This window comes from Euprymna scolopes, chromosome 14 (assembly GCF_053919585.1).
Source record: "Euprymna scolopes isolate OS-2025 chromosome 14, ASM5391958v1, whole genome shotgun sequence".
Taxonomy (NCBI): domain Eukaryota; kingdom Metazoa; phylum Mollusca; class Cephalopoda; order Sepiida; family Sepiolidae; genus Euprymna; species Euprymna scolopes.
In genome coordinates this window covers 93,265,550-93,292,490 of record NC_136495.1, presented here as the reverse complement: position 1 = coordinate 93,292,490, position 26,941 = coordinate 93,265,550, and the positions used below count along the sequence as shown (strand labels likewise).

Here is a 26,941-nt window from a genome sequence, read left to right as displayed (position 1 = left end):
CGCTGCTCAGCTACTTTGGACTTGATGGACTGAGCATATAACTCTCTTGCATATTTTATTACTTTTTTACAATGGTTGCTGGCAGTCCTGAAAGTGGCTTTAGTTTCCATGCATCTATTACATTGGAAGCAGTGTAAAAAGTGATTCTGTGCGCAATGGCAGCAGCACATTCTGGAAAGAACCATGGCTGGCTGTTAGGTTTTTGCTAGAACTTTTTCGAGGGTATGAAACAATACAATTAACCATTCCGTCAGGTCTGATACTATAGAGGACACATCCTTTTTAAACATGGAACGCAGAGGTAGATCCGATATAAATGTACAGAAGCTATCCCAGTCAGCCTTAGTGTATTGATATACTGTATGATGGAGAGGTACGTCAGGGGACTTATTACATTTCATTGTTATCTTAATTGATACAACAGAGTGGTCGGAAGATCCAAGAGGAGACAGAACAGAAACTGAACATAGTTCAGGGCAAGTTGTGAGAAAAAGGTCTAGTAGACTCGCATACTGGCCGTCATTGTCGGGCACACGGGTGAGTTCGTGAACAATCTTAGTGAGGTTATAAGCAATGGAGAAATCATGACAGAACCTCCCCTCATCATCGGTCTTGTTTGAGTGGATCAACCATTCCACGTTGTGAACACTGAAGTCTCCACATACGTGAATGTTAGATGAAGGATGAGCAAATAGGACTTGGTCAGTTTTCTCAGATATGTTTTTAAAGATAGTAACTCCGCTGTTGTGGAGGCGATAGAGAGTAAGTGTAAATGCAGTAGTGTGAGCTAATGCAACCTGGAAGCACATATAGGGTAAGTTAGGATCTTCTCTGAAGATGTCCCTACCACATGGAAAGCCATCTTTAATATAGGCACATATTCCATGCCCATGGCGATCTTGAGGGTCAGATTTAGAAGTTAAGTTAGAGTATCCTTTAATTGCGAACTCTTCTAGGGAAATAGCCTGTCCAATGCCAGTTTCACTTAAAAATAAAAGGTCTGGTTTAGTCTCCTGTAATTGGGTTTCCACCTCTGGAAGGTTAGAACGTAGACCCCTGATGTTGGAGAAGTGGACATGGTAGTAGGGGTCTACGTTGGAAGTTGGAGAACCGGGTTTAATCGTGTATTTTTTCTTGAAACTTGTCATGATGGAATTTTGGAATTTGTGGACTAGGTTGTCAGATTTGATTAGAGCAGGACAGAGAGGGAAACTAAGAGAGAAAAAGAAACAAAGAATTTTTTTTTTTTTTTTTTTTTTTTTTTGTAGAACATAAGGTAAAGCTGCAACAATTACCCACTAATATGGCATCGAGAGGCCCCACCAGAAGCTACTGCAAGGTCCAGAATCCATTCACTAAATGGCAATACAGCAGCCCCAGTACTTTGCACCTGCTGATAGGGCAGTGGTTAATCCAATGTTCGGGTCCCTAACTATCAGGCGGATAACGTCAGCCCAGATAAAACGTTTACCTCCAGCACCCTTACTAGTGACATGGCTACAAGGATAGGCATAGAAACAGAAAATTTCCGCCAACCTAGAAAACAGCTTTTTTCCTCTCCCTTTGTTAGAAAAATCACTCATTAAAAAATGAGGACTGAGGGACAAATAAGGAGAAACGAGAGTAACGGGAGCTGCCGATAACGCATGTTGTCAACCTAAGGTAATTCGTCCAGAGGGGAAAAACTGCGGCTCTTTTATTATAACAAGATAAAAAGATGAGAGAATCCTCAAAAAAATTATATATAAAATTTTTCGTGGGAACACAAAAAATTTATCTGGTAATCCCATAAATATTATTCAAACTCGGATCCTTTATTCTGATAATTAGTGTTTTAAAATATTCTGATAATTAGTGTTTTAAAATATTCTGATAATTAGTGTTTTAAAATATTCTGATAATTAGTGTTTTAAAATATTCTGATAATTAGTGTTTTAAAATATTCTGATAATTAGTGTTTTAAAATATTCTGATAATTAGTGTTTTAAAATATTCTGATAATTAGTGTTTTAAAATATTCTGATAATTAGTGTTTTAAAATATTCTGATAATTAGTGTTTTAAAATATTCTGATAATTAGTGTTTTAAAATATTCTGATAATTAGTGTTTTAAAATATTCTGATAATTAGTGTTTTAAAATATTCTGATAATTAGTGTTTTAAAATATTCTGATAATTAGTGTTTTAAAATATTCTGATAATTAGTGTTTTAAAATATTCTGATAATTAGTGTTTTAAAATAGCCAAACTGTAACAATTCAAACTAATGTTTTGAATGATTGGGCTTTTATTACATAATAATTTACTTTGTTTAATTACTGACTCCACTCTCGGAAGTTTCAACAGAACATTTAAGACATAAGTTTTTTATTTCATGGCTGTAACTACTTGCGTTTCTATGTTCAAGTAATAAATAAAATTAAGTAAAATGTTGTCTTTTATTTTTTTTGTTTTTGCTTTTTGTTTTGTTTTTTTTGTTTTTTAATAAAAACATATCTTGCTACTCAACCGTGTCAAGAACTTTGCAAGCAATTAGTTTTACGGATTGTGTACTCTCACTGTTGTTATGGGCGGTCACTTGTCTAGTTGCTGCCGTTGACAATTTCCAAAGCTCATTTCTGAAGCCCTCACTGTTAATAGAAGAAATAATTTTTGATCTTTATTCAGGTTTCTATAATATAAATTGGTTCGGACAAATTATAAAGAGCAACAATCATGGCTGTAATTACTTGCGTTTAAGCTTGTCTGCCTTTGAATACTTGTAAGGACATTCAAACAATAAATAACTAATATTTTACACTAGCTGAAATACCCAACCTTCAGTATATACAACAATAATAGTTCATCTTATAATTAAAAACTTTACCAATATAATAGTCTTAACACAAATTTTACAATACAACAATTCAACATAAACAAACCCTGTTCAATTTTTTCCATTTTTATCACAAATTACGATAGATTGATTTCTTTGCAGGTCTACATAAATAATATAAAATTTATTCTTTTCCTAGATTATTTAAAAAAAAAAAGTATTCTCATCAATATTCCTAAGATCAATAAAAATGTCTAAAAGCTGTGAGAAAATTAAAGACATCTGTGGCAGAGATTCAGTTTCTCTATGTGGGTATATATTAACAGCATTTTAAGTAAAGACCAATTTGGATGCCTTATTTAAAAAAGTGCATGTTGAAAACATGGTTTAATTTTATTCCTCAACTACATTAAGGAACTATTTTGAAAAGAAAAATCTGCTTGCTTACGGTAACATCCGAGTTAAATGATGTTAGGGTTGACTTCATTTAGTTTTTCCTAAAGTGGTGAATGAGAACGGAGGGGTACCTGCAAACAGTAATTCCTAGGTGATCTGTGGTATTCTTATGTACTAATACCATTGGGGAAAGGTATGGCATTCTTCCCAACACAACACTCCAATTATATATAGTGTCTTTACTAATTTTTTCAGAATAAGAATTCTGTTTTGGTATACTAATCAAAAAGGAGTTCTTGTAAAACAAACGATTTCTGCTATTGTTTGCGAACATTGTAATTTTTTATATATAAGTAAAGATAATATGCTATTATTACTGAAGCCTTAAAAAAGTTCTAAACATTAGTAGAAACTAATGGTTACACTCTAGTGGTTGAAATTCATTGTTTTATTCATTCATGCACTTTTCACCCACCTACCCTCCAGAAACTGCTCTGTCCCTTTTATGCCATCATTTATGTATCATCTCGCTTTGGTGTCACGCTTCCAACTCTTGAGACCATATTATTATTATTCCCTCCCCTCTTCCTACAGTTCTTGAGGTTAAATCTGTGTCAAAAATGCTGGATATTAACTTTTGGACATTTTATCTATAAGGACTAGATTACAACAGGATTGGTTGCTCTTTTCCATAAATTCTCCCTGCTATATTGGTTATGATTAATGTAGTGTCTGTATAGTTTCAGGTGTCCATTTTCCCATGCATTATCTGCTCCTTTCTAAATGGAGATTATTACCTGTATCCTGAAGTCCTCTCAGGAGAGTGCTGACATGACTATACAGGCTAGTATTTATCTAAAGTGTGTTTTTTTAATCTGATTTCTCCCCACATTAAAAATCGATCTTGTGACTAACTTTATCTTTCTGAGCAGTAACATTTTATTTCAAAATCTAATAAAATAGTTCCAATGTATGAACCATGGGATAAGCTATGCATAGCTCAAATTCTATTGGATCTATCATATTCAATTATATAGTGAAATAAAAAAAATCCAAATTTTATCAAACCTCAAAGAATTAATCTATTTTATTAATTTCATGCAGGTTTATTTTTTAAATTGAACTTTATCTAATATATAAAATAAAACCAGTTGAATTTTTTTTTTTGTAATTAAAGTTAAATAGCAATCTGACAAATCGGTACTTGATTCTAACTAGCCATTGCCTTTCTTTTTATCATTGGTTTATGTTATATTTTGCATCCAATTTTTTTAAATAGATATTTTATAGTGTTGGGACGATTCCTAATTTTTATACGATTCCGATTCCAGGAAAATATTGATTAACGATTCCGATACCAAGTCCGATTCCTAGGGAATTATTGTTTTGAAATATACCAGGTAGTTTTATACTTATGGTCGGATAGTTCCCAAATATGTTCCCTAACTTTGGAAGAGATATTTTATGTCTACACCGTCGTGTTTTGTTTTAAATAAATTATTATATAGTAAACTAAATAGAAAAATTACCAAAATTTATTTAAGAGAAAATTTATTTTACTTAATTGGAATACAGAAAAAAAAAAACAAATAAAATAGAATTTATATAACAGAACAAAAACAAGAAAATTAGAGAATAAATTAACACGATTCATTTTTTTGGTCCTCAAAATTTAACAGATTTAATGAATTAAATAAAAAAAATATAGCGGAAGAGAAAGAAAATATATACTAATTAAATATAAAAATGGTGAAACCCAACGTCCGCCTAAAAAAGTTAAAAAAAAACAAAAAAAAACAACTTTATTTTATTTTACAAAACCCAAAATGAGATTAGAATTTGGGACCCCATCGCTTCAGTAGGACCTTTTGGTGCCATTTTTACCGAGCACCACATTTTTGATACTGCGAGAAATACGAACCATGCTGAAATAATGTTATTATTGAAAAAGCTATTCTTTAACTGTTCTGCACTTTCACCTAACAATTTAATGAAAAAACATACCATAAAAATTTAATTCAACTTGGAAATCCCATCTAAAATATAACACGGTACATACACTGCACAAGCACCAAATTCCCAATTCTTGTCGAGTGGTTCCAATATGGGATCGGTTTGCTATAACGTTGTAACTAAAAACTAGCACCCCTTTCAAATGTCAAAATACTTTTGCTTGTTTTTTGTGAGATAATCTGGTAAGTGTCCAATCAATAATAATCCACTGTTCTGTTCGGTTTCTTACAGTTTTTCAAAATTGCAAAAAAACAAACAGAAAAAAATATAGCCGGTGATGCTCGTTCGGGTATACTCCAAAAATGTATCTAATTGGGTAAAAAAGTAACTTAGTTTGTCTTTAATAACATTTGCTTTTTTGTTTATTTATTGTTTCGCCCATTTTTTTTGCCATTATTATTCTCAAAGATTATTCAAAAGAAACGTGAAGGTATTGTGCAATTATTATAAGAAACTATCTTATTTATTCAATAAATATATTTTTATATTTGAAAATTAAAAAGTTATTAGAACTAGAATATAGTTGAAACCACAAAAACAATTTCTTAGTTATTTCATTTCATAATTAGCATATTCATTACAAGCACAGACTAGTTAAAATTAAATTAATTTTCAATTCATGAAACACATTTTGACTCTTTAAAATAGTTTAAAAGTATACACTTACATTTTTATCTGGGAAAATTTACACTCTTTTGTGTGTCTTGTCAGTAGCTGAGAAACGTGAAAACTAAATTGTCAAACAATATGAAAGATACCAATTAGCAGAAATAATTTCTATTGGTAGTTTGGGATTTATGACTTTATATTTATTGCTCTGTACAGATGATGCCAATACGTGTTTTTGCATAAAGGTGGGAAAACTTTTGAATTCACTAATCCCTTTAATGTTCACTTTACTTGTTGCTAACACTTTGAAATTGTTAGATTTTTTCACACTTTATTACCATTGGCTTGCCAATGCTGGTTAGGTGACCCCGGATATATATATATATATATATATATATATCGTTTCTTTCTCATTTTTCCACAGTTAAAAAAATGAAATGTCATCAAATGATTTCAAAAGTACAAAAATTTTCAATAAAAATCGGCAAAAGATTTTGCAATGACTAATGTTTTTAAGAGTTTATAATATTCTAAAAAAAGATTTTAAATTAAAACTTAAAAATTCCATAATAGCCTAAATTCTATTTCCGACTATTTTCGCACCTAAGCTTGGCTGAAAAAAATTGGGGGGGGGGGGTTGTCATCCCTCTATGGCTGTCACACAGGGCTGACCGCCCCCCCCCTAGCTACGCTAGTGGGTATGAGCCCCTGAACCTTCAGACTATTTTTGGCCATTTTACAGATTTCGTTAAGGTACGCTCGAGTGCACACTAAGGCTATTCGTGTGCCATATGTGCACCCACACTCGTATTAAAGTGACATAAGCGTAGTAATCTTGCGCGGACAATTTAAAATTAGATGAAAATTAATTTTTAAAAATTGCGGATAATTTTGGAAAGGCAATTGTTTTTTTGTTTTTTTTGTAAATGTCGATAATACACTACCACAGGACTTGCCTTTAAAATCTTAATTTTCATATAATTTCGGGTGTGTTATAAACAAATATTGCATTCAAAATTGGGGCCGGCAAATAGTTTTTAAAATATGGAAGGAAGCATCTAACACGTGTTTTTGTTTGTTTATAAAGAACATGGTGTTTATTTTTTTTGGGGGGGGGGTACAAAAAACATAGCCCCCAATGTCATTTTTAGAATAAGTTTTATTTTTTCGGGATAAAAAGAAAATTCGAAATAGGTATTTTATAAAGAGTTACTCGAGAATGGGGTGGCGTTTTCAGCACACCTAAATCTACTTTAAAAAATATATTTCTCTATACGAACGTGAGACAAGCCCTAAAGTAAAATAATACCAAAAATGTTATCTAATCTAAATTAAAACCAATATTTTTTTTTTTGGGGGGGGGGGTCTGCAAAGAAGTTCCAAAAAATATATCTAATTGCTTCATGAGCTGAATATTTTAATAGAATGTAAATTAAAAAAAAAATATTTGAAAATTGACTTACCGCAGTAGTAGCTTAAATTAAATATAAAGCTGTATTTAAGAGATAGCAAAATAATTGTTTTTGTTTTTTCATTTTCTGAAGACCTTAACCGCAAACCACCACTTAGCATGTGTAGTTCTAATGTTATTCCAATGATATTCTTTTTGAAACTTCAAAAGAAGCCGACTACCGTCAAAATTTTGCGAAATAATATGTGATCAATTTCATTTTAGAGATATTTCTTTTAAAAGCCTTCTTTTAAAAAAAAGAAAAGATTGTGCTATTAAACCTTTTACTGTTTAAATAATTTGACTTTGCTCGTTTTATTTTAAGAAAATATAAGTTGAAAAAGCATTTTCATTCACTATTTGTCAGTAAAAAAAACAGTTGCCAAAGATAAGCGTTTTTTTTTTTTTTTTGTTTTTTTTACTCGCAATGTAGAGCCCTGCATACTTCTTTTTAAGTTAACTCTTTTGTAGTTTTGATTACAAATAGATCTGAATGAATGAACCTTGTAAGGGAGGGGGCACTAAGCATTGCCCTGTTAATAATGAATTTCTTTGGTTTCTTTTTATAACATGCTACATTTCTCTCTTGCGGTTAGAAATATCAGGAAATTTATTTCTTTTTTTCAACATCAGACTAAAAGAATCATAATGAAGGAATCGGAAAATTAAGGTATTTTTTAACGATGCGATTCCGATACCTCACAAAATACACGATTCTTACGATTAACGATTCCGATTAATCGCCCCACCACTAATATTTTATCTGACTAGGGTAATTTTTCTGATGGGTATCATGTTTAAATTCATATTCAAATGTACACCAGATTTTTTTCTTCAAAGCAAATTTTCTTACTGATATCACATGCTAATAATATGCCATTATTACATCTATTGTTGATGAATAACATTTATGTATTATATTACTATCATGGATGTAAAAATAGATATGCAAAAAAATTATGAAAACCTTGCAAAGTTTTGCATTACACTATCACAGAATGTTACGTCATTATATTTCCATAATTTGTTCATATTGCAAGACTTGCAAAATGGTGACTTCTATAATTTTTGTATGTAAAAGTTTTTACTTTTAATAAACGACAATTTTCTTTTTCTGTCATTTGACGATAAAACAAAATAATTACCGAAATATACACCATTTTCTGTTGCATAACTATTATATTGATTCTTTTCAATTTCCATTATGCTTTTTTTCTTTTTTACATAAACCAAATATTCTGCTATTTGAGTATGGCTTCAAAATTATAGAGAACTTTGATAGGTTTATAAAAATAGCCATTGATGGTCAGAAGTCTGAAGCACATTGTATCAGTACTGTTGGGCCACAAGAATCCATTCTAAGCTTAACGCAGACCAAGTAGGTGATTACTTTTGATACATCTAAAACCAACTACTCTTATGTCACTACCAATGCTTGAATCGTCATTTTGCCCCAATTGAAAAGAATGACGCTTCTCTTGAGGAGGCTTTTTGTTTTGATATGTTTCTAGAACTAACATTCATCACAGATCTGAAGTGGAAAACATTACTTCAGATCTGTTGCTAATGTCTCTGTAATCATTCTGTCACTCTAGTAAGTATTTCAATCCTAGTGCAATCCACTAGCTGTATAAAAGCTACTATAGATACATTCTAAGATGGAGTGCTGTTGTCATAAATGGGGAGGTGCTGCTAAGAGTCTCAACAGCGTACAAAGTCAAGTAGGGAATATCTTCTTCTCTTCCCTGCAACCTACTTCTCGCAAAAGAAACATTGCTAATCTTTCTCTATTCATTATTTTCTTAGGTGCTCGTCTGATCTCCAATCTCCGGTTGCCCCAAGTAAAACATTCACAACAAAAATGTCTTGCTATAACTTACAATTTACTAGTGTAAATAGTTTGTTTTTTTTTCCTTCTGTGCAACTAAAACTAAACGGAACTTCCATAAGCAGAGTTTCTTTCCAAGAACTGCCCATCTGTAGAATGCAATACTATGAAGCTGCTTCCCAGTTGACTACAGCATAGTCATTTTCAAGTCCAATGCTAACAAATTCTTGTTGCTATCCAATTAAGTAATAAATTTCAGCCTGGATCCTATCATGATATGCAATCTTCAAGGTGTTTATCTCCCTATCCACCCTTCAAAAAAGTTATTTTTACATATATACTAGCAGGCTGCCCAGCAATGCCCAGTTGTAAAATACGCTTAAATATATTTTGATTAATGCAGATTTCGTATTTACTATCATATTATATTGGACCCAAGATATAGTAATAATTTAAAGATATAGTAATAATTTAAAGATATAGTAATAATTTAAAGATATAGTAATAATTTAAAGATATATTAATAATTTAAAGATATAGTAATAATTTAAAGATATAGTAATAATTTAAAGAGTTATAACCACCACTGAGAATCAAAACCAAAGCGATTTACTTTTTCCTTTGACGTTAATGCCTGAGCTATGAAGACATGTTTGCTCAAGGCTAAAAATTAAAACATGAATCAATAACTATTACGTTACAACCTTCACCTGGCTAATTTCAACTTTTTAATTTTCACACTTTTGTACCGATTTTCCCCGAGTAAAACCCAAATATAAAGTTTTGCATGAGTTCGAATACCCTATATATTAAGTTTTGTGTATGTAGACCAAAAACTGACAGGAGTTTGACAGGCAAAATTTTTTAAATAAATATATATACGTATACACAAATATATATAGAAAGAGATTTATGTTTATAACTTTTTTAAGCAAGTATAAATCATGTAGAATATCTGCATGAATATAATTACACGTAATAGTTAACTAAAGATGATCATTCAATAAGAAAACCAAAAAAACTAATAGGGAATTAATATGAATGTTTGAAAGAATATGAAAATTAGTTACATCTTTTTCAGATGAATGCAATTTCACGACCCATATATAACAAAGTTGCATTTTTTTTTTTTAATAAATAGGAAAAAGGGTTTTTAATATGAATATAAATACACAAAAAAAACATTAAAGTGTGTATATAAATATACATGCTTGTATGCACAAAAAACGTTCTGTTGCATACCACATCACTCAATGAGTTATAGGCTTAACTAATGAAATAACTTTTCAGCAAAATTAGATTTTATGCATCAATATATTCTCCACCTAGAGTGATACACTGATTCTAACACATCTCTAACAATCCAATGCCTTTTTGTGGAATGCTTTGTCTTTGCCCTCAAAATACACTTTAGTTTCGGATATCACTTTTTCATTGGAACCAAAACTCTTTCTCTGAAGCATTCTTTGAGGGTCTGCAGATAGTAATCGGGTGGCTGCAATTCAAAGTGCATGTTTTACCATTGTTGTGACATGATGCATGTTTGCATTTTTGGTTGCTTTTGATGGCTGCTATCCACTCAGCTGACTACTAGAATTGAATTAGTGGATCCATATTTCATCAATTGTAACATATTGGCACAACAATGTTTTTGCTGATCGACGGTAATCAAATGCAGATAAGTTTTTAATCTGGCTAAAATGGTGAATTCACTTCTATAACTCTGTCATGAACTTTAATTCTTTGGTCCCCCGATTTATCGGAGAGGAACCTATGTTTTCAGTGGCGTGCGTCCGTTAGTCCGGACGATTGCCAGATAACTGTCCATTAGTTTTTTCCTGAAATTTTGCCACAAATTGTATTTCATTAAATAGATGTGCACAGTAAAACAAAAAAAAAAATTTGCAAAAATTCTTGTTGCATCCCCAGGGGCTCAAGAGGTCAAAAATGCTCCAAAATGACAATTTTTGCCCCATAGCATTTGATCCATCCATTAGATTTTCCTGAAACTTGGCCGAAATGTGGAGGCCATTGTTCTTACTATAAATTCAGTATGGGTGACCCTAGCAAAATTCTGGTTCGCATCTCTCTGGGACTTACAGAATTAAAAATAATGCCTTTTTGGAGCTCTTTTTTTATATTACTCAAAAACTTGATATGTATGTCAATATAATGGTTTTCCATAGTGCTGAATTCAAATATACATGTCTTAAGGCATAAAACTGCACCGTTTCTCCATTTTCACTGGGATTCAGCATTCCTAGGAGCTCCAAAGGAGTCGCAAATAACCCAAAATTGCAAAAAAAAATGACACTTTTTACCCATACATTAGATTTTTCTGAAACTTGGGGAAAATGTGAAGGCAACGTTGGCCCTTCACACTTCTCACATTCATCATTTCTTCACTATTTTTGTGGCGTCATCTCACATGCAGCACCAGAGAGGGACCACGCACACGCTGCTTGTTTTTTTTTTTGTTTTGTTTTTGTGTGTTTTTTATGTTTTCTGGGAGAACTGCCAGATTTTAAGCTGAGCATTCAGCATCATGCATCATCACCGCTTAACCATTGTTTGTGATGAAACTTTTTAACTCATTACATTACTTGAACAATAGTTTTGTTGCACATTAAAAAATAATACAACACTTTATAAAAATCATGTGTTTTACATTTGTGACACCATCTATATCATGTCCAAGGCTTATTGAGTGTTGTGTTAATTATTACATTAAGTCATTCAAATTTCCATTTAATTTCTTAAAAATTATTATATAAATAAGGTTGTCTAAATACAAATCTTTTTCAATACGATTTTAAGTATAATAAACAATTTCTGTCTTTGCTCAATACATTTGTTTAGCAAGTTAATTGATGCAATAAATTTTCTCAAAGAATTATGGAAAATAAAGGTCTGAGAGTGAATGTTACCAAAACCAAAGTGATGATAAATGGCTGTGGCATTGAAAATAAGAGGAAACCGCCTTTACTTAGTTTGTGAAAAAAAAAAGTCGAGTGCAACTCAATTGTTTGTCATAATTTTTACACACGACATACAATGGAATTACTCCTGGGTTGAGAGATGATAACCAGTTTGTGTGTAAGAAGTGTGAAATGATGGACACAGATTTTTGATGTGGAGAAAATATATTTGGATGTCAAAGTTATTGACATTGTTCAAAATTTCGTTACCTTAGTGATATGATTGAAACATAGAGAAGATCAGGTGTTAGTATGATTGCAAGAGTTGATGAAGTCAGTTCAGGTTAACTTCTGCCATTACTCATCAGCAAAACATTATCACTGTTGATCAAAGTAAGAGTGTATTTGCGTCGTATGTATGCAGTGTGATGATGTATAAAAGTGAAATCTGACCATTGATAGTTGTAGGGGTCCATTGTATATGAGAATGATATCATGGATGTGGAATATGAGTCTTAAAGACAGGTTTCAATATTAAATCAAGATGATATAGGGAGATGTGTCCAGAACAGGAGACTTTGATAGTATGAATTGAAAAAAAATGGCTGAGTTCTGAAGTTTATAGTTATACTGGCCTGGGTGCTCAGCATTGCCTGGGTATTTGGAGGTGTGCATTTAGCAAAAAAAAAAAAAAGTGCTAGTAGGCAAGCAGGCTTGAACCCGTACCGCAAAGGAGGAAAAGAATGTGAAAAAAAAAAATGTGACGTGTTCGTTGTTGAGCCCATCACCAAACCTGAAGGTTTAAATTAAGGCTAGTCAATCAAAAAGATGAAATGATTTTCGAAAATATCGGCGAAAAAACCAACCCCTCCCTGTAGAAAATGCCTGGTTGAGGGTGAAGGAATTAATGTTTTTAGCCAATTTTTATATATTTGTCGTTCAAAGGGTCAAGCTTCAAAATGATATCAATCTTGTGAAAATCCGTCGTCTCTGTTGAAAGTTTTAAGTAGGCATACAGACATACATGCATTTAAACAGACAGGTGAGATTTAAATTATAGAAGACTAGCCTGGGTGGCCGGTATTGCCTGGATGTTTAGAAGTGTGTGTTAAGCAATAAAAATAAAATAAAAAGTTGTATTAGGCAGACTCAAACCTATGACATGAAGGCGAAAAAGAAAGTGGAGGTATGTGTAAGGGCGTTGGTTGAGCAACAAAAAGGAAAAACAAATAGGAGTAGTAAGCAGGCTCGAACCTGTAACACGCCATAGGAAAAAGAGGAGGGGAAAAAAAGAACGGTCTTACCGAGGTTTCTACCGTGGTTGTGACGTCATAGGCGGTCGAAATAACGCCTTTTATGCGACTTCAAAAGTTGAATGACTTGGAAAAATGTCAGCAAAATAAAAAAAAACACCATCCCTATAGAAGTGCCCAGTTGAGTGTGAAGTAATTAATGTTTTTGGCCAGTTTTTCGATATTTGTCATCCGAAGTGTTGAGCTTCAAAATGATAGCGATTTTGTGAAAATCCGTCACCTCTGTCAAAAGTTTTAGGCAGGCATACATACATTTAAACAGACAAGCGAGATTTATATTATAGGTAAAAGTTGACATAGCACGTTTAGTTGGCAGAGAAAGGCAAAAGAAAACATTGAAGGAAATTATAAGGATAGATAATTTCTAAAGGTTGTCCAACATATATCAGCATGTTCAGCAGACGTTTGACTAAATGATTTAGCATAAAAATTTACTCAATGTTAATGAATGTTGTCTATATTTAAAACTAGCTGGCTGCCAGGCATTGCCTGGTCATAAAATACACATAAATATTAGATTTTAATTCGTACAAAAACTGAGACATGTGCATGTGAGTATTATGTTTTTTCCAAACAGTTCACTTTTTGTAAAAAAAAAAAAAAAATTTTTTTAATTAAAAAAAAAAATACTCAATCTGAGATCGAAACCAAAACCTGAAGACAGTGAGTCAAGTACTATAATCGTTAAGCCAGAATAACACTATCTTTAAAAAGTGTTTTCAAACCTACTTATTCTAAATATAAGAAATCTGTTATGTGAATGATTCATGCATGGGCATTCGTGAAACAAACAGATAAAAAAAATCCTATGACTACCACGAACCAATTTTTCAGATTGGACCTCTTAGCAGCCCTTTTTTCTGGATGAAAACTGATTAAAGTTTTCCATATGTCTGAATACCCTATGTACCAAATTTTAAATCTGTAGATCAAAAAATCGTGTATATAGATTGAGAATTGTCCTCGTGCAGCCACATTCTCACTTTTATAGATTATTCAATTAGTATCGTAAATACTGCAATTTGTTTTGGGATTTCGTATTTAACCTTTTGAACACCGCGATACATTTCTTGCAGTGGTAAATTATTGAACTTTGAATATTTGATTCCATTTATTTAACTAAATGACTAATTCCTCAGATTCTGCTTTGACAATCTTATCTGAGACAAACTGTTACACAACTGTATTTTGTATTTTTTTATAATCATCAATTTTGTTTCTTGTGACCTGCAATCTGATATTTAGTTCTTTTCTCTGGCAATTATCAATATTCTATTTATTATAACATTTTCCTTTGAAAGAGGATGGCCATCTCTTTTAAGACTCTTTGAATTCAACATTTTTTAGGTTTTCAAATGTGAAAAAAAAAAAAAAAAAAAGACTCATGAAAATCGAACTGAAAGTAATTAGCTTAGATACTCAACTCTAATTCCGACTCAATGAATTTGCTCTGAGTCCGATTCATCATCCTGGTTAATGCTACTATTTCTTTGATTATTATGATTATTATTGCAGATTCTTATTGTTTTGCTTGCAGCTTTTTGCATTGTATTGATCAAAATTCACGACAGACTTTATCAACCTAAAGTCACTTCAGAAAGAAGCAGAGAAAAATAAAGGAGTTGTAGTTTCAGGACAAAGTACAATGATATCCTCTATCATTAAAGTCTGTAATATAACTCGTATGTGAAATTGACGCATCATATAAGTAATATGTAAATCCTTAAATACTCTTTAAATACAAAGAAACAGAATTTGATTAAACCTTTGCTTTTGTTTTTTTACAGATCATTAAAAATGCTGCTGAATCATTGCTGAATATCAACATTGCATGATGGACTGGCCACTGCTGAAAAAGTACTACCCATGCCACCACATTACGCCAAAATTGGCACAATTGACTTTTTCTGAAGGCTGTTTATGATAGTATTGTGTTTCCCTTGTGGGGAAACGGTGCTTCAACCATGGCCGCTGCCGTCCTCAGTGAATCCCCACCTCGGGCGACAAAGCTGTACCAGCCAAAGAAAACTCTGAGCTTCATACAAATGATTCTGCTAAATGCTGTTGTGTGTGGTGTTGAAATATGTGCCTGCGCTGGGTTCACTTGCATCTCACCACTCCTGCTGAAGGTTGGCTACTCCGAAGAGAACATGAGCATCATCCTAGGAATGGGGCCACTCCTCTGTTTCATTATTGTACCTCTAATTGGACGTGCTAGTGACCGGTGTAAAAGCAGGTACGGACGGAGACGACCATTTATATTTTGCATCTCGACGATCATCCTGTTGTCACTTGTTTTCATCCCGATGGGTGAGAATATTGCACGTCTTGATGTTAACCAAGTCGGAGCCTTTAAACATGCTGGTGTTTCCATATTAACGATAGGCGTTATTTTCTTGGACTTTTCCACCCAGTCTCTGTTAACGCCCTGTGAGGCTCTTTTGTCTGATGCATCTAGGGATACGACCCAGAAGGAGCGGATTTTCACAATTTATTCCTTTATGATTAGCTTTGGTGGTTGTGTTGGATACCTTATTACAGCATTGGATTGGAGCAACTCTTCACTTGGAATATATTTTGGTGGCCAGGAGCCAGCCATCTTTGCGATCTTGACCATTCTTTACCTACTTGCAGCAGCAGCAACACTGATGGTTGCTGAGGAAAGTCCCTTACAGCAAAACTCTTTAGAAAAAGTTCCTCTTTACTCTGATGTTGAAGAGATGCAACTTGTGATTGGCAATGTGCACGAATCTGGATATGAAACCAGTAGCAATGAGTCTGTGTCTGATGACAATGTAACACCATCTATACCTTATCTTAAAAACCACAGTCGAATGTCACCTAGCAAGCCAATAAAGATTCACTCTTCTAAAACTCTCCCTTTTATTTTTCGTGCCCCTATATTAATATGCAAATTACCAATCATCTATTACATATGTAAATATCTCAAACAGATCTGTCGATCGGTATGGACAGGTATCTATCACCGACTGCCAGAGACAGTGCAGAATGTTTTGGATATTCCTCTTGTGCTCCGTCAATTGGCAGCGGCTAACTTCTGCAGTTGGACTGCACTCATGGGCTTCACCCTCTTTTACACAGACTATGTGGGTCAAGCAGTCTATCAAGGGAATCCGAACGCACCTGAAAATTCCCTGTCAAGAAACAATTTTGATGAAGGTGTCCGAATGGGAAGTTGGGGTTTGCTGTTTCATTGTATGACCTCTGCTGTATATTCACCTTTCATTGAGCGGTTGGTTGCTCGCTTTGGTTGCCGTCGAACATATTTGGTAGGAATGGCCAGTTTTTCTTTGGCCATGTTTGTCATGGTTTTGTGTCACAATATTGTTGTTGTGAATGCTATAGCAGCTATCACTGGATTTGGATATGCAACCATGACAACAATTCCATTTATACTGATATCGGATTATCATGCTGATAAAGAGGTAACTTTTTATGATTTTTTACTTTCTTTTTTTTCTTCTGATTTTGTGTATTCTAATGTGACTATCTACTTGACTGTGTCTTTGAGAAACTTTTATAATAAGCTACCAGTTGTACCTACCTGGCATTGCTCAGAATGCATTTAAAGTCATTTTAGTTAATTATATTTTGCACATCTTTAAGCATATGGTAAGCAACTTTGATTATATTCTTAAATTTAAAAATGACTTATCCTACTTGCTGATTGATAATTTAAGATAACTATTTTAAAACACACAAAAAAAGCCATTCATGGATGCATGGAACATCTAGGTTGGTCCAGCGAACACTAATCTCTCCATCTTAGGGTCCAAAAAATTTCTAACACTTTCTACAAAGCTCCAGCCCCTGTCCCATCACTTCAGTGTTGTATCCCTGCCCTGTAATTGTTTTAAAAGTATTTTAATGAAATATGCTTTGACAAACTTGCTATACTTGTGCTCATCAACATAAACACCCCTGACCAACCTGACAATGCAAAAATTACTGTAAATATCTCCAGATGCCAGAAAAATAACTTCTGTGTTTTTCCTCAAACTTGTTTCTCTGACTGTATTAACATGTAGAAATTTAAATATAATGTGAACAAACATCTCATCACACAACTTCCCACTTAGGATACCTCTATAGACATGTCTCTTAATTCACATTCAGTGGCAGTCTGCCTTGTTTGGGGTTGATTTGAATAAAATGAATATCACATAGCAGTTGAACTACATAATAAAAAAATAATTGTATCTATGTTAATAACCAAGTGCAATAGTGACAATTGAAAATTGATTAGAAGCAAGGTTTAATTTGTCAGCTTAAATGTAATTTGGGTCTTACTTTGAAAATCTGTCATGGTAAATTTATGTTAAATACAGTATTACCTCAATCTTAAATCGATTCTCAAGGCCATTGGAATTCTGAAGCAGTTGTTCTTATGAGGAATAACGGAAAATAGATTAATCTATTCCGACATTCTCTTCGTCCATATCAATAGATGAAATAAATGAAGGAAATGCAAAAAAATGAAAATATTCATCAGTTCATTTACCTTGGTTTGCAGCAAGAAATATTTTGCATTCTAGAACAAGTTTTGTTTTTGACGTAAAATTGCATTGTAATTTTTCTGTTTGTGTTTGCTTTTATTTAATGTCTTAATTTGCAACTTCAATAGTAACTTTAGTATTTAAATAAACATTCTCTTATAGAATATAGATTATTCAAACTATCTTTATCTTGGTTATAATTACAGCATTTCAGCCAATGAAGCTAGGTGCATCTTTTCAAACTTGGGGAAATTTTTAGTCTAACATGAACCTGTATGAAATTTCAAATTGCATCTTTTTTTAAATCTACATAGATGGTTTTCATCCAATCAAACATACGAGGCACCTTCAATAAGTTTCCAGACTTTTTTGTATGGCCACTTTTATTAATAGTACACACATGAAACTTTAGTCCCCTACAAAGTAATCTCCTCCTGTTGCAGTGCACTTGTACCATTTTAACTTCTAGAACACCCCATGAAAGTCCTCTTGTGTGAGCATGCGATGACCCCCTTCACAGCTTTTTTCATCTCCTCAATTCTCTCATAATAACAGTCTCTAAGGTTTTCCTTAAGTTTAGGGAATAACCAAAAGTCACAGAGAGCAAGGGAGGCTGACAAACTGTTTTGATGCGCATCTTGGCTAAATAGTCTGTGACAAGGATTGGCAAATCTTCCGCATCTTCAGTTCTTCGCGAATAATTGTGTGTACAGTTCCCACACTGACACAAAACTGTGCACTTATTGTCTCTATAGATACACAATGGTCCTTATCCATGAAATTCTTTATTTGGGCAGTCAATTCTGGTGTTCTCCTTTACTCCTCCCACATCTGTCATCATCCCTTACAGATTCCCTGCCTTTCTTGAATCTCTCATGCCACTTAAAACTGATGATTAATGCAAGATAGTTCCATATGTTTGTGACATTATTTTCCCAATTTAAAATAGAATTTTATTGCATATCGTTTTTCTAAAGTGTCCTCACGTCCAGATTGCATTTTTGAAATTCACCAGTTACGACAATCACGCTTTAGTAGTATTGTATTCCAATTCTTGCGGTAGTTATTCATTTGAACCTGAAATCGTAAAAATTGGTCAGTTATCTCATAGTATGTATAGCAATAACATACTTGAAATTTCAAGAGTTTGACAATTTTTAATGCCTGAACAAAAAAAAACAATCTGGAAATTTATTTAACGCATCTCGTAATTGAATAGAAGTGTCATTTTATGTTCAAAGTCCAACAAAGATTCCAAAATGGTAAAAAATGCACTTATAGAATGTCAAAGACTACATTAAGTCGATTTACACCTGCGAAGTTCCATTTTTTTTTTTTTTTTTTTCAATTTTGATCTCTTAACAGCTATTTATTTTATTTTCAATATGGGAAATGTCATCTTAATTGTTAATTCCAGCAAATTATGATGAAATTCATTCATTAAAAATTGAACAATTAAACTATTTTAACAGAATATTAAAGGTAAATTTAATCGGTTTTAATATAGATTTATTTTCAGTAGAAGTTAGGTGGTGAGCTCATTTCAAAGTGACGCAAGTACTGCAGTATATTTCTGGATGAGTCCTTTCATGGAGTTAGAGATGAATATATTCTGCTAATTACTTTCTGCTTTGAAAACTACATTGATTTTTAGTTAAAATATATTTTCTTTTTCACTTGTTACTAATATGATTCATTGCACCTGGGGTGGGAAGGAAGTGGGAGGGGGCATCATCTCAAAATTTGAAAAATGTGCCACTATTATATTCCTGTACTTTTTCTGATGTAAAATGACCTTTATTCGTCACATAAGACATATTTGATATCTTTGTGAATGACATTTCAAATCGGTCCTTCAGTGCTTTTTGGCAATCAACCTCATGAGTTTTCTAGGATTACCGCCAATGGTAAACTTTACTTGCAGATTAAATTTAGGTATTCTAATGCTGCAAGTATGTCTAGTGTCTTTAAGATTGGCTAATGCTGATACCTTTAATTCTATGCAACTTTGTAGACAAAAAATCAAGTGACTTTTCAAAATGGCTCTATTTTTGAATTGTTGTATTCAGCATACATAACTGTGTTGTGTATTTATAAAAGCGGTCATTGATAATTCAATAATTTTCAGGTATCATCACTGAAATTTACTTCTGTTTGCTAGTTTGTCAATGGGAAGACATTCACAAAGCAAAACTGATCCATTCTGATTATCTTTCTCTCTTAAATCATTAAGTCCTGTTTTCCATTATAAACACTTGTTGAAAAAAGATCTTGACTCATTTGAGGATTTGGAAAAACAATAAAACTTACTTTTAATATAATTCATTTTGTAAATGTTTTTTGAAAAGAAAATGTTTAGTTGTTTTTTTTTTTTCGATGTTTTGATTCCCCCCCCCCCCGCTTAAGTTTTAACATTTTCTTTTTTTACTTCGCTTATAACAAACAAACCTGGTCATTGACGTCGTCGTCGTGCGCACACCTGTCAATTTGGTTCTTATATAAATTTAAGCATCTTTCAGTAACTCATTCTGGCTGGCCGATTTTATTTTCAAACTTCGCCTCAGGGCTTTGGGTTGGAATGTTAGAATTTAGCTATTGTTTTGGAAATATTTAGATATTGTTTGTATTGTAAAAAGAATTTAATTGTTCGTTCTGTTATGAAAACTGAATTTAAAAAATTCTTTGTCGGAAGTGTGTTTGAAGAATGTGTGCTGAGCCACATGAGTTGGTCACATTTTGAAACCACACATCTGACGTCATAGCAGAAAGGAAATTTCTCAGTATAGGAACTAGTTTTAGTCAGATCAAGGCAGTCGGGCAGTCAGGTTCGAGCAGTCAGCAAAGGCAGTCAGAAAGAGTTGATATGATCAGAGGAGGGTCTCTTTAGAAGCAAAGGCAGTCAGAAAGAGTTGATATGATCAGAGGAGGGTCTCTTTAGAAGCAAAGGCAGTCAGAAAGAGTTGATATGATCAGAGGAGGGTCTCTTTAGAAGCAAAGGCAGTCAGAAAGAGTTGATATGATCAGAGGAGGGTCTCTTTAGAAGCAAAGGCAGTCAGAAAGAGTTGATATGATCAGAGGAGGGTCTCTTTAGAAGCAAAGGCAGTCAGAAAGAGTTGATATGATCAGAGGAGGGTCTCTTTAGAAGCAAAGGCAGTCAGAAAGAGTTGATATGATCAGAGGAGGGTCTCTTTAGAAGCAAAGGCAGTCAGAAAGAGTTGATATGATCAGAGGAGGGTCTCTTTAGAAGCAAAGGCAGTCAGAAAGAGTTGATATGATCAGAGGAGGGTCTCTTTAGAAGCAAAGGCAGTCAGAAAGAGTTGATATGATCAGAGGAGGGTCTCTTTAGAAGCAAAGGCAGTCAGAAAGAGTTGATATGATCAGAGGAGGGTCTCTTTAGAAGCAAAGGCAGTCAGAAAGAGTTGATATGATCAGAGGAGGGTCTCTTTAGAAGCAAAGGCAGTCAGAAAGAGTTGATATGATCAGAGGAGGGTCTCTTTAGAAGCAAAGGCAGTCAGAAAGAGTTGATATGATCAGAGGAGGGTCTCTTTAGAAGCAAAGGCAGTCAGAAAGAGTTGATATGATCAGAGGAGGGTCTCTTTAGAAGCAAAGGCAGTCAGAAAGAGTTGATATGATCAGAGGAGGGTCTCTTTAGAAGCAAAGGCAGTCAGAAAGAGTTGATATGATCAGAGGAGGGTCTCTTTAGAAGCAAAGGGAGAACATTTAATCATGTAGAAACGAATTTGAATTCCTGACGTCATCATCATTTCGACCGGTCAAATGAAATAAAGAATCACCATCGATATTTGTAACTGTTGTCTTCGTGTCATCATTCAACAATTGAAGGTAATGTGTTAATCATCTTAATATGAACTTTGTATAACCCCTTTTCAAGTAATGTGTCCCCCTCCTTCATCATAAGTAACGATTCTCCCCTCTGATGTAAAAAGAACTAATCACACTCTCTCCTCGCTAATATGTAATAAGAATCCACAGAACTGTATAAATGTCTTCCTTCTCTTCCTCTCATCATCATTGTCATTCGTTATATGTATTGGCTTAATATGAATGTCCCTATGCAACATTATAATGGGGGACACATTCTCCCATTTGTGAACCAGTGAAAAAGCTTGACAATTACCAGTAATTCTGAAATATAGAAATTATAAAATCAAATAATATTCTTGCTATAATAAAAATGTATTTCATTATCCACTCTGTAAATAAATAAATAAATAAATATATATATATATATATATATATATATATATAATATAATATAAATAATGTGTGTATATACATATACATATATATATATAAAAATATATATATTATTTATTAATATTTTTTTTTTTTTTTTTTTCCAGATTTTTTTCTTTGACGTTGAACCAAGTGGTAGCGGTTCTAACAATCAAGTGCGAGGCATTGCAACCGACATGGCCATATTGGACAGTGCCTATTTTTTCTCACAGGTTATTCTCTCTGGCCTCATGGGGTACATTGTTCACATGACGGGCACTGTGCTTTCCTATATCATCACTGCTGGCATCATGGGAGTTTTCTCTTGTATTTTCACAACTAAAATCATAATAAATAAGCAAGATATTTTGCAATATGTCAGAGTCAGTCGAACACGGACGATTTTATAATCATTTTTAGATTTTAACATTAAAAGGATTTCTCCTTTGAATGTTCAAACATTCAAATATACCTAAAATCTCCTTCCGACAAACAATATTCTCATCAACCCTAACCCCCTCACTCTTCTACATCATTATTCATACTTCTACATTTTTCTTCCCATTTCTGTATATTCTACCCCTTATTTTTTCCACCCATTCTTAAGACAAAAATAAAGTTATTTTTTAGAAAATGCTAATTCTAGCCATGTGATCTAAAAAGAAAGTAAAATGTCATCTTGTATTTTATTTTAAAGAAAAAAATTGGTCACTAATTTAATTTTTTTATGAACAGACATTTATTTGCATTAATTTTCCTGTTTTTTTTATATATCATTTCTGCTGAAATATATTGCCATTTTTTTTTTTTTAATGTTTTGCTAAACATTTGAACATGGATTTTTATTGTTGAATGTAATTTATTTTTTTCTGCAGATTATTGACCTTTAACGAAACTTGATAACAAAATTTTTATCTCCTGACTTCCAGTTTCATTAAAAAAAAAAGTGAACTATTTCCTTTTTTATTCATAAAGAACAACAAATATTTTTAAAACACTACATATTTTATACATTAGCATTGATACAAAATCATCTGGTTTTATGGCAATTTTTTGTTTGTTTTTAAATCAATTTAATTTATAATGGAGACATTTTTCAGACAAAATGTTCTCTGCTCTGGTTTATTTATTTACGTGGTCATTAATTTTCAACCAAAGGTATTTAATTTTTACATATATAAAATCTTAAATGCTTACTTTAAATGCGCTCAGTTGGAATAACTAAAAAGAACTAAAGTATTTATGATTAACAATAAAATAAATCCCCCCCTCTTTCTTCCTCACTACTGATGATTGAATAAAACTGCTATTTTTTCTGAAGCTGTTAGAAAATTGATATTTTCATATCTATAACCATTGATTTTAAAAACATCTTGATGAAATATACTGATGAAATGCCTATGCCTTAAATAGATCTTTTTTATTGTTGAATTTGTAATATCTACATTAAAATTTTCTAATGCATTCAATTTTATCTTCTGTAATATAAAATAGATTGGGGGATTTTATTTCCTTTTTTTTTATAATTAATTTTAGTAATTTAATATTGGTTTACATTTATTTGTATGTTAGTAATTTTGTTCTCTCTCATATGTAATGTTTTATAGTGTAAAAATAAATCTAATATATAATACATGGTTAATGGGGTATGAGGGTAATATTTATTAATATAAGAAATCTACAAAATTTGGAATATTTTAGATAGAATAGTTTTCCAAGAAAGAAAACCTCCGGCAAAGAAACCAATTGAATAGTTCACTTACACTAACAGAAGTCTGAAAGTTCCAAGAAAAAAAAAAACAATTCAAACTGTTGATCAGGTGAACTCTGCCCAGTTGATTTCCTTGCAAACCATGGTATCCTAAATGTTTTAAGTTCTTATATTAGTTGAATTTGCCAGCTCTCTAATTTTTGCAAAGTTCACTACTTAAAATACTTGAAACCAGCATTTTAAAAAATAAATATTTCATAAGATTCTTGTAAATGCGAGACAAAACTTTTGTATAAATAAACAATATTATTAATATAAACATTTTAGTAATTTTGATATGAATTTATCTTTGAAATAAAACTAATAAAACCAAAAGAAGAAATCGATTAAGCTATAGTAAGAGGAGGGTTGTTTTTTTTTACTTGTTGGAAATCAAGTTTATCTAGAAGTGGAAAGGAAACACATAAACACATACAAAACATTTTCTCTACAAGATCAAAACATTTATTAAATTTTAAATCCATAAAAAAAAAAAATGCCGTGAGCAGGCAGAAACAAATAGAGAGCAAGCAATCAGTTACCCTCTCACTCATTCTTCTCTATAAATTCTTCTTGCTTAGGTAGCATCTATCTTTTTCTATTTCTTTAATGTTAATTCTATTTTTATTTTTTTTTACATAGGAGTCACCACTTATCAAGGCTCAAAGGCCACTTGAGGATATAGGGTTAATGGGTATACATTAGTCAATGGGATGATAGTGTAGTAATTATAAGTAGTGGAAATTTTGTAAATTGGATTACTTAGGGGGATGGTTCATCAAGAACTTGTTTATATTGAACTTGAAGATAATCAAATTGTAGTCAGCTGAAAAGCAGGCAAACAGAAAAGAGTTCCACAGGCGTACAGTTTGTTCATGGAATTTACGTTTAGGTTTAGGCACAGATAAAGAGTGTGGAAAATTACTTATAGCGGTTTTGGCTAGACAAGTGTTTTTCATGAAAGTTTGGTGAGGAGGATCATAGATTGAAACTCAGCTGAGCACTTGCCATGAAAATAACGGTAAAACAGAGACAGGCTCGCAATGTCTCTTCTGTGGGAAAGAGGTTGCAGGGAAGAGAAAAGGGCATCCCCCACTAAGCTACAAAGTCTATTTTGAACTGTCAAGGCAGGATCAGCTGCTTCTAGTAGCTCCTGCACAGATGCGGCAACAGTACTCCATCATTGGCCGTACTTGGCTTTTATATAGGTAGAGAATTCCATCAGCAGTGAGATATCTACTGGAACGGTAGAAGGATCTTACCATTTTTCCAGCGGCCTTGGCAACAGATTTGATGTATGTGTTCCATTTCAAATCAGGAGTAAAGGTCAAGCCCAGAAGCTTGTCAAAACATGGAGCCTCCCCAAGCCGAGAGCCATTCATTTCAATTGATGCCAGATGAGGATCAGAGCGGTGATAGGACCTTGGTTTTAGATGCATTAAAAGTAACCAGCCACTGCTTTCCCTCATTGTACCACATGCTAAAGATCATAGGAGAGAGTCAGAGAACTTGGTCATTTACGGCTTTTCATGTGTTGCCATATGTGTCGCCAGCATAAATGTCAATGATGTTATTTGGAAGATCTTTGATGTAGATTAAGAAGAGAGTTGGGCCCAGGATAAACTCCAGCATTAATACTGTGAGCTTCTGATTTCTGCCCATCAACCACTATTCTTATGAACCTATCTGACAGAAATGATTTAATAATTGAGAAAACATTTCCAGCTATACCATAGCTCGATATCTTATGAAGTAGACCTTTATGCCATACCCTATCAAAGGTCTTTGATATGTGAAGAGCAATTGCCCTAGAAAGAAAGCCTCTATCAAGAGATTCACTGATTCTATGGGATATAGCCGTTAGCACATCTGCTGATGTTTTCGTAATTTATCTTTTTGTTATTAAATCATTTTAATTAATTACTATTAATATTAGTGTAACTAATGCATATTTATAGAAAAAAACAAGATAATAAAATTACAAATGAATAATGCCAAACATACTTGGGGTGACATCTATGTTTCAGTAAACTTGATCAAAATCTATTACATATTGATATTGTACATCTGTACATTGAGAATACTATGAGCTTTCACATGTAAGTCGGTTGTTAAATACTTGTTAGCATACTTTATTTTCTACATACTTTTTAATTCAATTTTTATGGTCTTTTCTATGTCTCTGTTGACAATAGCACAAATGTTTTTTTGTTTTTTTTTTGATGGTTCCTGTATAAGTAATAAAATTGTCAGCATTATCTAACTAGTCTTTATAACCATTTCTTTAACATAACCTGATAGCTTAGATGATGCAGAAGGTCAAATTAAATATTTGTATGCTATATAATATTTAATCAAATTGGAGGATACTTATCAAGGCCACTCTAGGATAATAATTTAGGTAGATGGTGAGACAACACTGTTAACCAGTAATGCTGAAACTTGAGTAAGGTTTAATTATATAAGAGGAGAATAGGTTTTGGAGATCTTTATTCAATTTTACTGATAACAATCAAGAATTCTTATCAAAAAGCATTAGTGGCTGTTTGCTTACAGATAAGCTTCAAAAGCTTATTAAGCAATTTCTTCGCATATTTCATTTAAAACATTGCTGTATTTGAATACTTCCTTTACATATATTAAAATTCCATGTTAGCTCATCAGTATGGTGAGGAAGGAGGGTGCTAATGAATACTCACAGATGATGAAATCAACCATCGAATATAATCTATCACGATCATTAATATAAGACTGCTGAAAAAATTATGTCCCTACAATTCCCACTTTACTATAAGAAACAAAGCAACTTTTGTTTAATCAAATGTCTACAGTCGTTTACAATAAATATTGTTTGTGTATAACACAAAACCGGTTCATATGCTGAAAAAACTCTGATTCAGAGAAAAGTTTATAACTTTAGCTTTGGGGATTAACAATGAGAAAAATTAAGCTGAAGCAGTTGTATCCATTAAGTCAGTAACATCCCCCCAAATGGTAATGTATATGCACAGATCCACCCCTTCACTTAGTTGATTTAATAAATTTTAGAGAAAGCAAGAGTAATCCACATTACAAATCAAACCTTTTTGAAATACT

The 26,941-nt window shown here is 32.7% G+C and overlaps 1 protein-coding gene across 2 annotated transcripts in view; it reads left to right on the top strand.

The window, feature by feature from the left end:
* Positions 1-22,713, top strand: part of LOC145293165 (solute carrier family 45 member 3-like) — a 202,860-nt gene extending 180,147 nt beyond the window's left edge. For both annotated transcript variants that reach the window (XM_080139620.1, XM_080139621.1), the window contains exons 3-4: positions 15,130-16,788; positions 22,224-22,713. In XM_080139620.1, the coding sequence (XP_079995746.1) occupies positions 15,307-16,788; positions 22,224-22,505 (1,764 nt within the window). In that variant the 5' untranslated portion in view covers positions 15,130-15,306 and the 3' untranslated portion in view covers positions 22,506-22,713. The remainder of the gene's footprint in view (positions 1-15,129; positions 16,789-22,223) is intronic.
* Positions 22,714-26,941: the final 4,228 nt, after the last annotated feature.